We start from the raw sequence: 15,263 nt of genomic DNA on the forward strand, positions 1-15,263 counted from the left end.
CTTGGCTTTACCGCCAGCCTGAACAAATTCTCTCTATCTGGCCGGGCACAACTGAGCCAAAACAGCACTGCCCAGGCAGAAAAGACTGGGATGCAGTTTCTCTTCTCTCTTCGGAATGTATTTTTAAGAGAGCACCTGGGTGGCTAGGTTGGTTAAGCATCTGCCTTCCACTCAGGTCATGATCTCAGGGTTCTGGGATCGAGTCCCACATCAGGCTCCCTGCTCTCCCTCTGCCCCTCCCCTCACACTCCCCCCGCCCCTCTCCTCACACTCCCCCCCCCAACCCTTGTGCTCTGGCTTGCTCTCTCTCTCTCAAATGAATAAATTTTTTTTAAAAAATCTGTAGAATGTAGTTTTAAGCTAAGTCTCCTGGGAGAGCTATGAGATATTCAGAAGCCCGGGATATCACCCCTTCTCCAAGAAATAGCCTATTTTAAAAACCCAGAAATAGACACACGTCCTAATGCTGGTCGGGCAGTGGGAGGCACGGCATCATCTACACAGCTGTTCAAGTGGTTTACAAAGAACATACACTAATTTAACGTAGATCTTTTTGAAATTACTAAATATAGACAGTTTCCTACTCATTTGTACACGGCAAATTTACTTTTCGTTTTCATCAAACCCCTTGTTTAGACTGAACTTTTGAAACTAAATCTGTTTAGAGCGCACTGTGCTGGCCGGCTTCTTCCAAACCCCTGAGCGGCAGTTGGGCTATGTCAGCAACACGACAGTAGATCCACAAATACATACGGATCTACCAGGAGAGTTCACTAGTTAACAGAAACCCCAGGAAATCTGTTTGTAAAGGGACATATTCTTTTTGCAAAGAAAATAATGATCCCCTCACTTATTTATCCTGCAATTTTCACATATCAGATTTGCCTAAACTCAGTAAGGCACATCTGTTGGAGCACTAAAGACCAAACAGAAAACTGAAGCCAGAGTTAACACTCGGGGAAAAGACCAGTGGCCAGGCAGCGCTCAAGCTGGGCAAGAGACATGGGTTGGTGGAGTCGAGGGCCCAGAACCCTGCAGCCTTGAACGGGAGCCCGCAGTTCACAGCAGAAAATGGAGGTCAAGAATTCCGACACTCATTGGTCTGCAAATGTGTAAGTGCTCACATCAAGATACAGAGGTGAGAGAAAAACCATCCTAGAAGACACATACTGAGCCTACCATTCAGACTGAGAACCAGTGACTCATACCTACAACACACCTACGACAACAGGCTCACCTGTTACGTTGACCTTGACCTCCAGGTGTCTTTCAGTGGACACAGGAAGGGAAGACCGCTTGGTAACTACTCCACTTTTCACAGTTTTGGGAACTACAGCAGATTCGCTGCTAGAGTTACGGTGGCGAGAAGTAACATGAGTCTGTTTCTTGATATCGCTGGGAGTGTGAAGAAAATCATGGACTAGCAGGAGCCAGTCAAATATGAGGAACACGCGCAGATTGTTGAGAACTACTGTAAAACAGGATGAGTCCTTCGTAGATCTGCAAGGAAAAAGATTTAACAAAAAAAACAGGAGGGGAGAAATGTTAATTTTATTAACTTGCAAGTATACTACTCAGCTTGGGCAGGTGTTTTTCCAGTATTTTTTAAATTGACCGCTCTGGGTATCAGTAAACTCTGAACACTGGTCTAATAAGATACTTGGTGTATATTTTCAAAAGCTCATCACATTTTTATGCTGTGAGAAAGCAGTATAGTGTCCTCTAGCAGTTCTCAACCAGGAGTGATTTTGTCCCACAGGAGACGTCTGACGACATCTGGAGGCGTCTGTGTTTATCACAACACAAAGTGGGGGCGTGGCTCGCAATGGGCATCTAGAGTGCAGAGGGCAGGGGTAATACTAAACATCTCACAACAGACAGGACAGCGCCGCAACCAGAAGTCTCTAACCTAAAACATCAATAGTGCCGAAGCCGAGAAATCCCGGTGCAGTAGAAAGAGCACGGACTCTAATCCAGTCGCTTACAAGCTGTGTTACCTTGGATAAGTCGCCTACCTTCTCTGAGCCTGTTTCCTCAGTTATAAAATGAGAAACATGAACAGGGTAAAAGACGAAGCACCAGGCACATAACAGGTGTGTGTTCGGTAAATGTCAGCTCCTTCCCCACAGGCTATTTCAAGAAGGTCAGTGAGGCACCCTGTCTTTGATGTTTGGGATCACTTCCTTACAAACATCAACTGTACACAACAGTACTAATTCGCCAACTGGACCCGACCAGACAACCCAGATCTTTAGCCTGAGAAGGAGGACAAATAAAATGACATTTATATGTGGGCATAGCCCCAAGCACCCAGAAGTGGAGTTGGGGGAGGGAGAGAGACAATACTGGTTTTGTAGGCCCGATTACCCCGAGTTCTCGATTTGAAGTGAAAACCCATGGAGGACACCAAGCCTAGTCTCAAACCCTGGTGTGGCCCTACCAGAATGTGAGTGGGCAGACATGGGTGGGACAGAAGGAAAGTGGGCTCAGGATACCTTTATATGGTTTTCTGGGTTGAACTTTGTTCTGTGAGCCCTGAAGTGACTCTGGGGCTCCAGCTACTACCCATACGTACCTGGCTACCTCCCCCAAAAGGGGCTCCTATTCGGCAAAAACTGATTCTGAGAGGTTTTTAAGTCTGGCCTCTCTAGTCTCTTGTTTCTCCTAAACCTGGCTCACTGCCCCTGGAGAAAGGGCACAGTGATGCATGTCTCCCTCATACAGACACAGCATTTTTCACAGAAACACTTTACTCTTTTGTATTAGAGAAAAAATGTTGCCCTCGGTAAAATTTTTTCCACCCCATTTTGAACATAGATCGTCAGAGTTATGCACTAACTGAAAAGTCAAAGTATGCCTGATACCCTTTTCTGGAAAATATTTCAAGCCTTTAAACACTGTGAAGTGATTTATATTTGACACACAAAATCCCAACAGAAGAGCAATTCTTCTGGAGACACAGAAAGCGTTCAAAAGTTCCAATCAAGGGAACATGTTAACCCCCTCTCCCTCACAATGGTATTTCTGTTCACAAGAACCAAGGTAAGACTTTACTCTTTGGCTCCCAGAAATTATACACCTCCAGTATATACACAGAGTGATATTCCAAGGCTCCTTGTGTATTAAAAATACGATCGATGAGGGGCACCTGGGTGGCCCAGTGGGTTAAAGCCTCTGCCTTCAGCTCAGGTCATGATCCCAGGGTCCTGGGATGAGCTCCGCATCGGGCTCTCCGCTCAGCAGGGAGCCTGCTTCCCACCCCCATCTCTGCCTGCCTCTGCCTACTTGTGACCTCTCTCTCTGTCAAATAAATAAATAAAATCTTTAAAAAAAAATACGATTGATGAGACAACTAGCTGACAGATTAGGAAGCTAGATCAATAATAATATAGCAAACCCAAAAAGAAATTGTTTCTGCAGAAGGACCAAATATATGGAAGCCTCCTGCTGAGATAAACATCTTCAAAACAAAAGAACCCCAAAGCACAGCCAGCCTCGCATCTGACTGCAACCAGCGAGGTCAGGAGACATGCAGTGACCACACCTGAGGACTGTCGGAAGCCACATGGGCGCTGCGATCAGAGGCCCCAGTGTGAGTCCTGAGCATGTCATTCACCCACCTTGGAGAGGTGTTCAGTGCCCTCCAGTTCTACTGTTGCAGCTATAAAACTGGGCAGAAGGCACCCACTCTGCAGACCTGCTGGGAGGATTTAAGTATCAAAGTAAGGAGAGTACGTGGCTCGTGGCAGGGCCCACAGTTAGAGGTAATGAGCACTCTCATTTCAGAACATCCAAAAAGTTCAGGCAAAGATCTGACCGTCTACTTTGCTAGACTTCCTAAAGGCATATGGAGAATGACCATGACCTCTCTCTAAAAGAAATCTCAACCCTGAGAATTCACCACGCAGCACAATGAAGTATCAGGTACATTCAAGCATAGGAATACAAGAATAATCTTCATCTTTTTTTGCCCGTGAAGTTTTTCCCAGCCTTTTCACTTACTAGTTTGTAGGTACAGCCTATCTGAGAACATTAGGCACTAACAGAATAGAACTGACGTTTCTTCCAAAGGTCTCCTTTTGAATTTGCATTGGAGGATTTTAGATCAAACCTAATTTTTCACGGTTTTCAGGCCTATTCCCACCTTAGCCATAAAACCTCACAGCAGTATATTGTACATAACACCAGCTACCTCAGTAATAACAATAAGAACTACCATCTGGGCCAAGCAACAGGCCAGCATTACTTTTTTAATTCCTGCCTCCACCGTGTGAGGTGGGTACACTCATCCTCTTCTACCCTCTAGAGGAGAAAACTACAGGTCAAAGTTGTTGAAATTGTCCTAGGACACACAGCTAAAAGGTGGTAGATCAAGATGTTAAGCCCACATCGGTACAATTCCAAAACATACACTCATTATATACACATTTCAGATGCTTCCTGGCCTAATACCGGGAAGAAAAACATAATCTAGTTCAAAGAGGCCCCGTTTAAATGGAGAAGTAGGTTAGCAAGACGTGCATACATAAAGCAATAATTCAAGTCAAAACCACCTTCCTGCCTATAATTTCTACAGACCAAACATCTTTCCCCTTAAACAAGAATCATTTCTTCCTTCCTCCGTTTGCTCTACATACTAGAACAGTCTACAGAGAGATTGAGTTTAAGACTCTGGTCTAATTCTAAACTTTTTTTTTTTAAGGCAACAGAGACATCTCTTGGCCAATACAGGCAACTGCAAGGTGGCAGGAATACCAAGTTAATGCACTGTGAGCGGCACTGGTGAGCCCTTTTCTATTTATCTTTCCAGTGACTCCTCAGTCGTGTGACATTCTAAAGCTGACAGAGCTTTGGCCCACTGGCCACAAAAGGAAGTTTGATAGAGAAACGCGGAATCAGGGTCTGGGTCCACTACCTGAAATGCAGTTCCATCTGGATGGATCCCTGGGTGGTGCTGCTGTTCCTGGAAGGCTGAAAAATACAACTGAATACATTTGTCATGCCAGCGCTGGCCTTCTGCCCAGCATAGCGGGTGTCAAAAGCCATCATGGAATGGGAAACCAAGTTAATGGATTTGGTTTGGTTGGAAAAGCTTTCATAGAGCAGTTTACATTTCTTGAAGTCGAATCTAAAAGGGAAAAAGCAGACAAGATATTAAATTCTTCCATTTCACAAAATTTTCTAAGTTCCAGACAATGGAACAAAGTCCTAAGTATCCCTGAGAATTATGAAGGGGAATAACTTTCCCCGATTTTGTTAACAGATTCCTCAAAAAGGATCTAGCGCCATTGACCCCTGTCTCTTACGTTTCATTTCCAGGTAGATGACCTTGTCCATAGGAACTCCATGAGGAATAACATTATCTACTATTCTCTGGCTGCAACAGCATTCTTGTTTCTCATCTCAAATCTGAGAAGGTTATACCCATTTAACAATCTCCAAGGGATGCCAAGGGTCTCTTTAGACCTTCGTCTGTCAACTCCTAGCCTTCCTGCAGGATCCCCTCTCCAGAGACTGCCAAATTTTTATATAACTACTACAGTTTCCTAGAAGCAACCAGAACAAATAACACTCCTCATATAGAGAAATAATAAAACTGATCCACCAAGAGGAAGTGCATTTGATACTGCCTTTTTTTTAATAACAGAGGAAGCTACAATGTGCAATTCATAATTTACTCAGTACCATTATGACCTTCCATACAGAATTGTTCCAACTTATAAAAAACTGAGGGCATAGCTAGTCATCAGAAAAAAACTGCTGACTCACAAGACTATCTGGGACCCAAGCCTCATTATACCATGTTTCATTCAACTGAGTTAGATAGAGGCCAGGATGGACTGTCGACAGAAAGACAAGAAAAAAAAGAGTGTTTCAGTAGGGACATTTCTAGACTTTGAAGTCCTGTTTTCAAATACAGAACCACTTTCCAGCCATATGACCTTCCAGTAGATAAAAAGTCCATCTGGAAAAAAGAAGTCATATCTGCCCAGCCTCAGCCTCACATGATTGTCAAGAGATCAAAATGAAAGGTTATCAGGTGTGAAGACACAACGCAGTCGTCAGGGCCCCACACCAGTAATCACAAAGTCTTGGTACACGCAGACCATGCAAGTGATGGACGCTCAAAGCGAATCACCAGGCAAACGCGCGCTCCTTACAGGCAGCCCAGGATGCTCCTCCATGAAAACACGGGCCCAGTGTTGTCCAAGCTTTCAGCTTCTCAAAAGAGGCTGAAATCCAAACTTTTTATGCCAAGTCCCCCAATTTTTAAATGCTGGCCGGGGACGCAGTGAGCAGGGCTGCTCCCCAACTAGCTCTGGGTCTCCCCTTCGGCAGACAACCCCCCCGGCCTGTACTTCAGACCCCTCTGCACTTGGTGGGACGATGCTCGAACTCCAAGAGGTGACCACTCCGGGACTCTCGTCTCTCTTGCTGCCACATCGAGACACTGGCTGCTCTGTCAGCTGCAGGGACTGTGGCTGCAGAGCAGCCTGAGGGCCACCAGGGTCACATAGCATCAGGCGGAAAACGTCTTCATTTTTCTCAATCCCTGCTGTGTCTTGCATGTCTGTCACGTCCTTTTTGACACCCCCTCCAGCCCGTGGCACTTTTTATTTATTATTATTATTTTAAGCTTCGATGACATAGCACAGCAGCAAGATTACACTAGGAGTGTATTATGATATGACTTTTTCCAATGGAGCCTTCCACCTTACGACACCTCAGGCTCTCTGGAATGTTACCCCCTCCTTTCCACTCACATACAACTGCAGTGGCTGCTGTGTCTCTCCCAGCAGAAACCGCACGACATTCCACAGGTACCAGTAACAGCAGTACAAGCTCTCCGTAACTGCGGGTCTGGAGTCAATACTTCCAAACACCAATAGATTCAGGGTGGGGAGGGGAATGGGTGAAGGGGAGCGGGAGGTACGGGCTTCCAGTTATGGAATGAGTAAGTCACAGGGATCAAGAGTACAACACAAGCAATACAGTCACGGTGCCATAGTAGTGTCCCAGGGTGACAGATGGCACCTGCACTCGCGGCGAGCACAACGGAGAAGTTGAATCACTTTGCTGTACATGTGAAACTAACATCACGTTGTGTGTCGACTGTCCAATTTTTTTTTTTTTAAAGACTTTGTTTATTTATTTGTCAGAGAGAGAGAGAGCAAGCACAGGCAGACAGAGTGGCAGGCAGAGGCAGAGGGAGAAGCAGGCTCCCTGCCGAGCAAGGAGCCCAATGCGGGACTCGATCCCAGGACACTGGGATCATGACCTGAGCCGAAGGCAGCTGCTTAACCAACTGAGCCACCCAGGCGTCCCTCGACTGTCCAATTTTTTTGAACCGTGCTGACATGAAAACAAAACAAAAAAACCAATGCCAGCAGAGTCTTAGGAAAATTTTGATTAATTTCTGCAGCTCTTTCAAATGCAACCGTTTCAGCACCAGGTGTGGAGGTCACTGACACGTCCTAATAACCTGTCTTTACTCATAAAGCAATGAATTTAAACTTTGAAAAAGCAACCAAAAAGCATTGTGCAGACCACCTCCGTCACGAACCACGGTTCTGCAACCTCCGCTCTACGCTAAAGCGAAACAGGAGTACTGTTTGCAGTACTGCTACAGTCCTGTCGGTCACTAGGCATAAACCAGCACCGTGAAAGTCATACCTGGCTAAGGACCCAGTACTTTCTTTTCCTTTGGGATCTTTCAGCTCCAGACTCACGTTCACCATATCGATGAGGAAGCACATGCACGTGTACACTTCTCCACTGAGAATAGTCTGCAAGAGGAAAACGCCAGTCTGGAAAGGGGGTTAAAGTGTCAAGACATTCATCTGCTTGTCGTCCCATCTGCTCTCCGCAGGTGAGGGAGAGCGATCCACGCACAAGGTGGCCATCGGCTGGGACTGTGAGAGTTAAGAGTTGTGGGACGGCTCAAGGTCTCACTTACGTGAATTCTTGGGTCTTGTAAATCATAAGGCCGCATAAATTCCTCTATGGGCTCTCCGAGGTTGTTCTCCAGTAAACCCCGGATCAGCTTGTATTTGGACAAATCCAGGGAGCAGTGGACTGAGGAGAGGCTGCCATGGATAGAAATGTCTGGCACAGTATGACTTATTTCTCTGAGGAAAGAAAAAAAGTCACTTTGGCCAACAAATCAGTAACACTGACAAAGCTCACACCCAAACATAAGGAAGAGCTAAACTGTGCCCGCCAACATTATCCATCAGTTCGTTTCTAACTTCCGATAATAAAACTTTCATGTGGCTCCAAACAAACTGGGTGAGAACAACTGAGTATCCTGAGAAATCTACAAAGAACCCTTTTCCTCTCAAAATACACACTTACAATGTCCCCAGATCCGAATTAGCCAAGTAATCGATTAATAAGGAAAAAGATCTCATGAGACCCAGAAAGAGCTCTAGCGTTACATTTGGGTAGGCAATAAAGAAACGGCGACCTCTTCACTTAACTCTTCAGACTCTGTGATAACTAAAGGCAGACACCAGGGTTTCAGATGGAGCCCAGATGGGACATCAGGATAAACTCTGAATCCGTCACTTGTCTCTGCTGAGACGGGCAGGAGTAGGGCTGAGATGCCCGGATCTGGGGGTGGCATACCTCGTCCCCACACTGAAGAGCTGCCCCCCACCCTCCCAGGGAGAAGCGGGCCCCACAGATGCTGCAGACACCACGCTCGGAGTACAGAGACAATGGGGATTCAAAGGAGAATGTAAAAAATAACTTTGCAGAGAAAAATCTATATAGTGATCAAGTAAAGAAAGAGCAGTGATGCAAGCCACAAAAAAAAAAAAAAAAAAGAAAAAAGAAAAAATCTGGAAGGGACGACCGGGCACCCTCTCAGCTCCCTGTTTCTGTGGCACAAGCAGCTGAGAGGGTCTCTCGTACGGAGTTATCACTGCCTGTCGGGGCTGATGCTATAATCACCTGCATATAAACACAAATGGAAGGGAAGCGGGTCAAGTTTACATAATCAGAGTAACGAAGCACGTTTTTTGGGGGGACAGCATTACTTGAAAAGAAAACGAAGTGTTCCATTTCTAAATAGCGAAGCTCCTCCTAAGATTGCTAGGCCAGGAAAACCAGAGAGCGCCCGTGCCAAGCATAACTGAGCGCCAGCCAGGGAGCACTCGAATAACAAGTAAGAGTAAAATGCAAACATCCCAGAGAGAGCAGCTACACGGTGTCAGTGTCGTTAATCCAGAGAGAAACAAAAAAGGAGCATTAAACGGTTTGCCCAAACCCTAGAACCCGGAAGGGAGTGGCCAAAGACAGATGAGAACCGCACTGCCCACAAGCAACCAGACGGCTTGTCAAAATGCTTCCAACGAGAACGTCCTTCATTACTTGACAGCCACGCACCGTCTTTGCTCATAACAGAAATGCCAAGTATTGCTGCTTTCTCCAAAACGAATGCCCCAAACAGACAGCGATCACACACAGGGCACAGCAGCTCCTGTCCGGGCTCGTGGTCCCCAGGCCACACCAAGGGGACCTCACTCACATGCACCCAAGGCTTAGCCCTGAGACCCAGGTTCCACTGGTCTCTGGTGGGTTCTGGGAACATTCACATTTAAGATGTTTCCCAGACGATTCCACAGCAGTAATGACAATGAAGCGATGCTCTACACTGCAGAAATGAGCATCCCGTGCTTGAGGCCAATGAAAAGGTAAATTAGAGTCAGCTCATTAGCCTTTATGGAGTACTTTCAGATTGCTTAATGGAGCAAAATGGGCAGAACAGCAGCTCAACAGTTATTCTGATTAAATGGAGCTCTGGGGTAAGTAGCAACACCAGGTCCAGGATCTATTGTGCTTGGAACATATAATCCAAATGTGACCTCTTCCAAAATACTTTCCTTGCCATCACCACCTTCCTACATCCACCAAAAGCCATGCTACACCCGTGCCTCTCCGTCTTTGTTTCCAAGGCCCTAGGGGCAATCCCATAACACAGTCTCTAACACTGAGTCAAACTCTAAATTACAATCACCTTCTAATTTGCCTTCCTATATCTCTGTATCAACACAACATAAGCTCCATAAAGACAGGTTTTTCTTCCCATCACAGTAGCCCTCATGTTTAGCACACAGCTGGGATTCAATAAACATTTGCTACATGGAAGAAATAAGTGAACACCTATTCTCTTCCAGACTTACCTCCACAGCACTGATTGCCAAGTTATTAAGATTCTACCAGAGACAGAAAATTATCCAGATGTAAACCACTCACTTGTCCAAATTCCTTTCCACCTGCAGTTTCAGGCGACAAGGCTCAGTTAGGAGACTCCCTCCCGTCGGACGCACGGAGTAGGAAGGGAACACCAGATCCCCACTGCTGTCGTCTGAGGCCTTAGAATACTCTCGTGGACGCCTCTCTGCAGCAAAGATGTCCATGTCTTGTAGGTCCACGACAATGCAATCCAGCAGGCAGACATGGTCTTCTACATGGACCCAAGGAAAGAGAGAGAATGAAGAAAGTAAGACCCAGACTGGACCAGCCCTGAACAAAACTAAAAAGGTAACCAAAGTTCATTCTGTCTTTGGAAAATGTTTGGAACTGTCTCCTTCAAAAACCTGAGTGTCCAAAAGTCTCCACTCCAGCACCAAGGCCTCCCTATGCGGCACTCCTCACGCTGAATCCTTCCCATCTGCTTCCCTTGCACATCACGCACATGCTACTGTCCTGAGACATGAGCTGAGCCTAAAGGATTTATGACCGACATGACTGGAGAGCCATCCCTCCCAAGGATATCCTATAGAGGTCTCATGTAGAGAGGACGCAACTCAAAGCCTTCAAAGTTTTCCAGCACCGAAATTCTTTTCTTCAACAAATATGTCATCATTTCTGCTACCACTGATCTCATCCAAACCACCGCCATTCTGCCTGGCCCTCTAGAAGCTCCCCCGCAGTATACCTACGCCATTCCCTCTGGCCTTCACAAAACCATTCTGCCCGCAAAATACCTGAGTAATCCTTAAAAAAATAAACGAGACCGTAACATTCTCTTCCTCCTACGCTTTAATGATTATGCTTAATCCAAAGTTGTTTCTATAAACTCCCCCTAAATCCTTATAAAACCCTGCATAAGCCCACTGCCTACTTTTCCAACCTCATCTCAAGCCATTCTCCATCCTGCTCCTGAAGCCTCAGGCTCACTGGCCTTTGTCTCCCCAAAACTGCCAAGCCCTCCGCTACCTGAACAGCCTTACCTATGGCATCTCCCTCCCCTCTCGATCTCGACTGGGTCCTCTCTGTTCTTTCCTCCTGCACCATTCCATCTTTCCCAGAACATCTCACGATGTCCACATAGTGAGGCCTGCTTGGCACCTCTCATCTCCTACGCAGAGTGGCAGGAGCCGTGCCCAACAGCATGTAGTACACAGAAGAGCCAGATTATAACATCAGTGTTCAGTCCACATCTCATATATCAGGACTTCAGGCTTAAAGCTCATTTGTGCAAATGTTTTTAAACACCTACTCTGTGCCAGTTACTTTTCTCAGTCCAGGACACTATTCCAGGATACAGCAGTGAACAAAACATACAAATATCTTTCCCCCTATGAAGCTTATATTCTATATAAATTGTAAATTTATAAATTCTCCACCAAATTAATCTGTTCATTTAATATAATCCCAATCAAAATCCCAAAAGGGAACTTTTGAGGTAAGCGGGAGGAGGGGGAAATGTAACAAAATAATTCTTAGGTTATTTAAAAATAATTTAAGTTTAAAAAAAAAATAAATTTAAGTTTAAAAATAATTAAGGGTATTTGTCCCATGGGATGATAAAACACAGGGAAGGTGTTTCTGAGTGTGTTATCAGAAGCGGAACACACAAAGGAAAGTAACAATGGATCTAGCTATATGGAAATTAAAGAGTTGTACAAGATGAAAACATCATGAACAAAAAAGGCAAAAGAGAAACTGGGAAAAAAATTGCAATACATTTGACAGATAATAGAGAAATACTCCCATTTTACAAAGATTTGAAAAAATCTGTAAGAAAAGAACATGCAAGTAGGAAAATTGGCAAGGAATGTGATAGGCGATCTATTGCCAAAAGAAAATCATCCCAGCATGTATATGAAAATATATCCAACCTCATTAGTGATCAAATAAATGCACGTTAAAACACACACACTAAACAAAGAAATATAGCAGTTCTTTGTTTTTTACTATTTTGATAAACACATGGAAGGGACAGAAGTGGAACTGATCTGGTAGAAGCGGGTAGGGGAGGGGGTAAAGGGCTTCAGAGATTACTTAGGATCATCACGGAAGCCTAAGGATACACAGAGCAGTTTGCAAACCACTACTTTAATCCCATCTTAATCACAAACAAATTCCAGAAACAAAGAGCAAACCGGAAGGAGAAATACTGTTCGGAGAGAGATCTTTCCATCGATCTCTAAAACATCCTAAATTATTTCTGAGGCATTCGCCTACCTTCCTCCTACTCATCACTGTCCTCACAGCAACGGCCCAAGGCCACAAGTATCAGTGGCACCCTGTGCGTACCCTCCCCACGCTCCACACCCAGTACCTATAGAGACTGGTAGACAGAATCACGCAGGGTAAGGATTCAGCTCTGCGGTCAAACTGCCCAAGTTCATAGTCCAACTCTGCCACTTACTATCCGCACAACCCAGGGCAAGTTAAGCTACTTAATCTCTCTAAGTCTTTGTCTCTTTGTGTGTAAAATGAGAATAAAAATGAAACTCTATAGGGGTGCTGTGGTGTGAAATCCAATGATTTATGGAACAACGTGCCATGATATCTGGCACACAGGAAGTGTTCAACAACCAGCAGTGTGATGATGATTAGGACAATCTCATTTATTTAATCATCAATCCAACCATAAGACACATTCCTGTCATCTCTAGGACCACAAGGGACTATAGGGAGTAAATAGTACCTAGTATAGTTAGTCCTTGCATAGAACAAAAGACATGCAACAGCCTTCTCAGTGAGTGTCCCAATCTCTCAAAGCCTGATCACACTAGATGGATTTTTGCAGCAAATCACATTCTGTTTCCCTCTCTAACTTATCCTACCCATCACCTACCCAGAATACATTTAAAAACCATAAGGCCAGGGGTGCCTGGTTGGCTTAGGCAGAGGAGCAACTCTTGATCTTGGGGTCCTGAGTTCAATCCCCACGATGGGTGTAGAGATAAATTAAAAAACTCAAATGGGGCGCCTGGGTGGCTCAGTCAGTTACGCATCTGACTCTTGATTTCGGCTCAGGTCATGATCTCAGGGTCATGAGATCAAGACTCAAGTCGGGCTCTGCACTGGGCATGGAGCCTGCTTAAATAAAATAAGATAAAAAAGGATTAAAAAACAAAAATAAATTTAAAAACAAAACAAAAAGGCCAAAAAATTATTTTTCACCAAAATAAAAAGCTTCTGCACAGCAAAGGAAACAACAAAACTAAAAGGCAACCTACTGAATGGGAGAAGATATTGCAAATGAAACATCTGATAAAGGGTTAGTATAAGAATTTATACAACTTAACACCAAAAAAACCCAAATCCAATTTAAGGATGGGCTGAAGACCTGAAGAGACACTTCTCCAAAGAAGACAGACAGACGGCCAGCAGACACATGAAAAGATGCTCGACATCACTCATCATCAGGGAAGTGCCAATCAAAATTACAATGAGCTACCGCCTCATGCACGTCAGAATGGTTAAAATCAACAACACAGGAAACAACAGGTGTTGGTGAAGATTCAGAGAAAGGGGAACCCTCTTGCACTGCTGGTGGGAACGCGAACCGGTGCGGCCACCGGGAAACAGTAGGGAGAGTCCTTAAAAGATTAAAAATAGAACTACTCCATAATCCAGTAATCACACTACTGGGTATTTACCCCCAAATACAAGAGCAATAATTCAAAGGGATACACGCACCCAATGTTTATAGCAGTATTTGCAATAGCCCAATTATGGCAGCAGTCCAAGTACCCATCAAGTGATGAATGGATAGAGGTGGTATACAGGACGCCTGGGTGGCTCAGTCAGTTACCCTCTGCCTTCTGCTCGGGTTATGAGCCCAGGGTCCTGGGATCGAGCTCGGTGTCCAGCTCCCTGATCAATGGAGAGTCTGCTTCTCCCTCTCCCTCGACCTCTTCCCCTGCTTGTGCACGTGCTCTCTTTCACAAAAATAAATAAATAAAATCTTAAAAAAGAAAAGAGGTGGTAATATATATATTTATATACATATAAATACATATATGTGTGTATATAAATATATGTGTATATATGTTTAATACACACACACACACACAATGCAACATTACTCAGCCATAAAAGAGAATGAAATCTTGCCATTTGCAAGGACACGGACAGGGCTAAAGAGTACTGCGCCGAGTGAAATAAGTCAGTCACAGAAAGACAAATACCATATGATCTCACTCGTATGTGGAATTTAAGAAACAAAACAAACAAGCAAAGGGAAAAAGAGAGAGAGAGACAGAGAAAGAGACCAGCCAAGAACCAGATCTTAACTATAGAGAGCAAACTGACAGTTATGAGAAGGGAGATGGTAGGGGGTGGGGGAAACAGCTGATGGACATTAAGGGGAGCACTAGGCATGACGGGCACAGGGTGACTACGAAGCACTGAGTCACTGCACTGTACGCCTCAAACTAATATAACACTCTGTGTTAATATGCTGGAATTAAAATAAAGCAAAAAATTAAAAACCTTAAAAAAATAAAATAAAATAAAAAATTAAATTTAGTAAATTTAATTTAAAAAAAAAACGCAAAAGGCCAAAATCAGGCTCTCATCTGGAATAACTCATTCTTAAATTCCAGAGAAGAGCACCAGTAACGGGACAGTTCCTATCTTTGCAAAATTGTTACTTACAGTATCTCTGTGGTTACCTAATTGACACTAATATTTTTTCAGAGTTCTTTGTTTTTTTAGAATTAAATAGAATAATAATTGAGTAGAAAACAGATAGCGTCTTGACAGTGACTTGCAAGGATATGGCTAAGGATACACGAATCATTCCAGTTTTACTATCACCATCTTCTGGCAATCACCTTGACCTTGAGGAAAAAGTCCTAAGAGACAAACCTCTTTATTCACACTGTGTCTTGCTAATTTAACTGTACTTCAGAAGTCTCCCGCTGCTAAAATCTATATCCTGAGACTCTTAAGCTTTCTAAAATAATACCAAAATCAGATTATCACTAAAGACCTGATACCACTCTGATGCATCC

The 15,263-nt window shown here is 44.3% G+C and overlaps 1 protein-coding gene across 1 annotated transcript in view; it reads right to left on the reverse strand.

Annotated features, from left to right (window-relative positions):
* The window catches only part of LOC111154928 (vacuolar protein sorting 13 homolog D), a 255,254-nt gene that overhangs the window by 178,879 nt on the left and 61,112 nt on the right, over positions 1 to 15,263 (reverse strand). Inside the window, exons 27-31 of the mRNA XM_022514884.1 lie at positions 10,261 to 10,471; positions 7,958 to 8,129; positions 7,675 to 7,787; positions 4,916 to 5,128; positions 1,238 to 1,500 (exon numbers count right to left, since the gene is read on the reverse strand). Coding sequence (XP_022370592.1) covers positions 1,238 to 1,500; positions 4,916 to 5,128; positions 7,675 to 7,787; positions 7,958 to 8,129; positions 10,261 to 10,471 — 972 coding nt within the window. The remainder of the gene's footprint in view (positions 1 to 1,237; positions 1,501 to 4,915; positions 5,129 to 7,674; positions 7,788 to 7,957; positions 8,130 to 10,260; positions 10,472 to 15,263) is intronic.

The sequence above is a fragment of the Enhydra lutris genome, unplaced genomic scaffold, assembly GCF_002288905.1.
Source record: "Enhydra lutris kenyoni isolate GAN:26980312 unplaced genomic scaffold, ASM228890v2 scaffoldscaffold38, whole genome shotgun sequence".
Taxonomy (NCBI): Eukaryota; Metazoa; Chordata; class Mammalia; order Carnivora; family Mustelidae; genus Enhydra; species Enhydra lutris.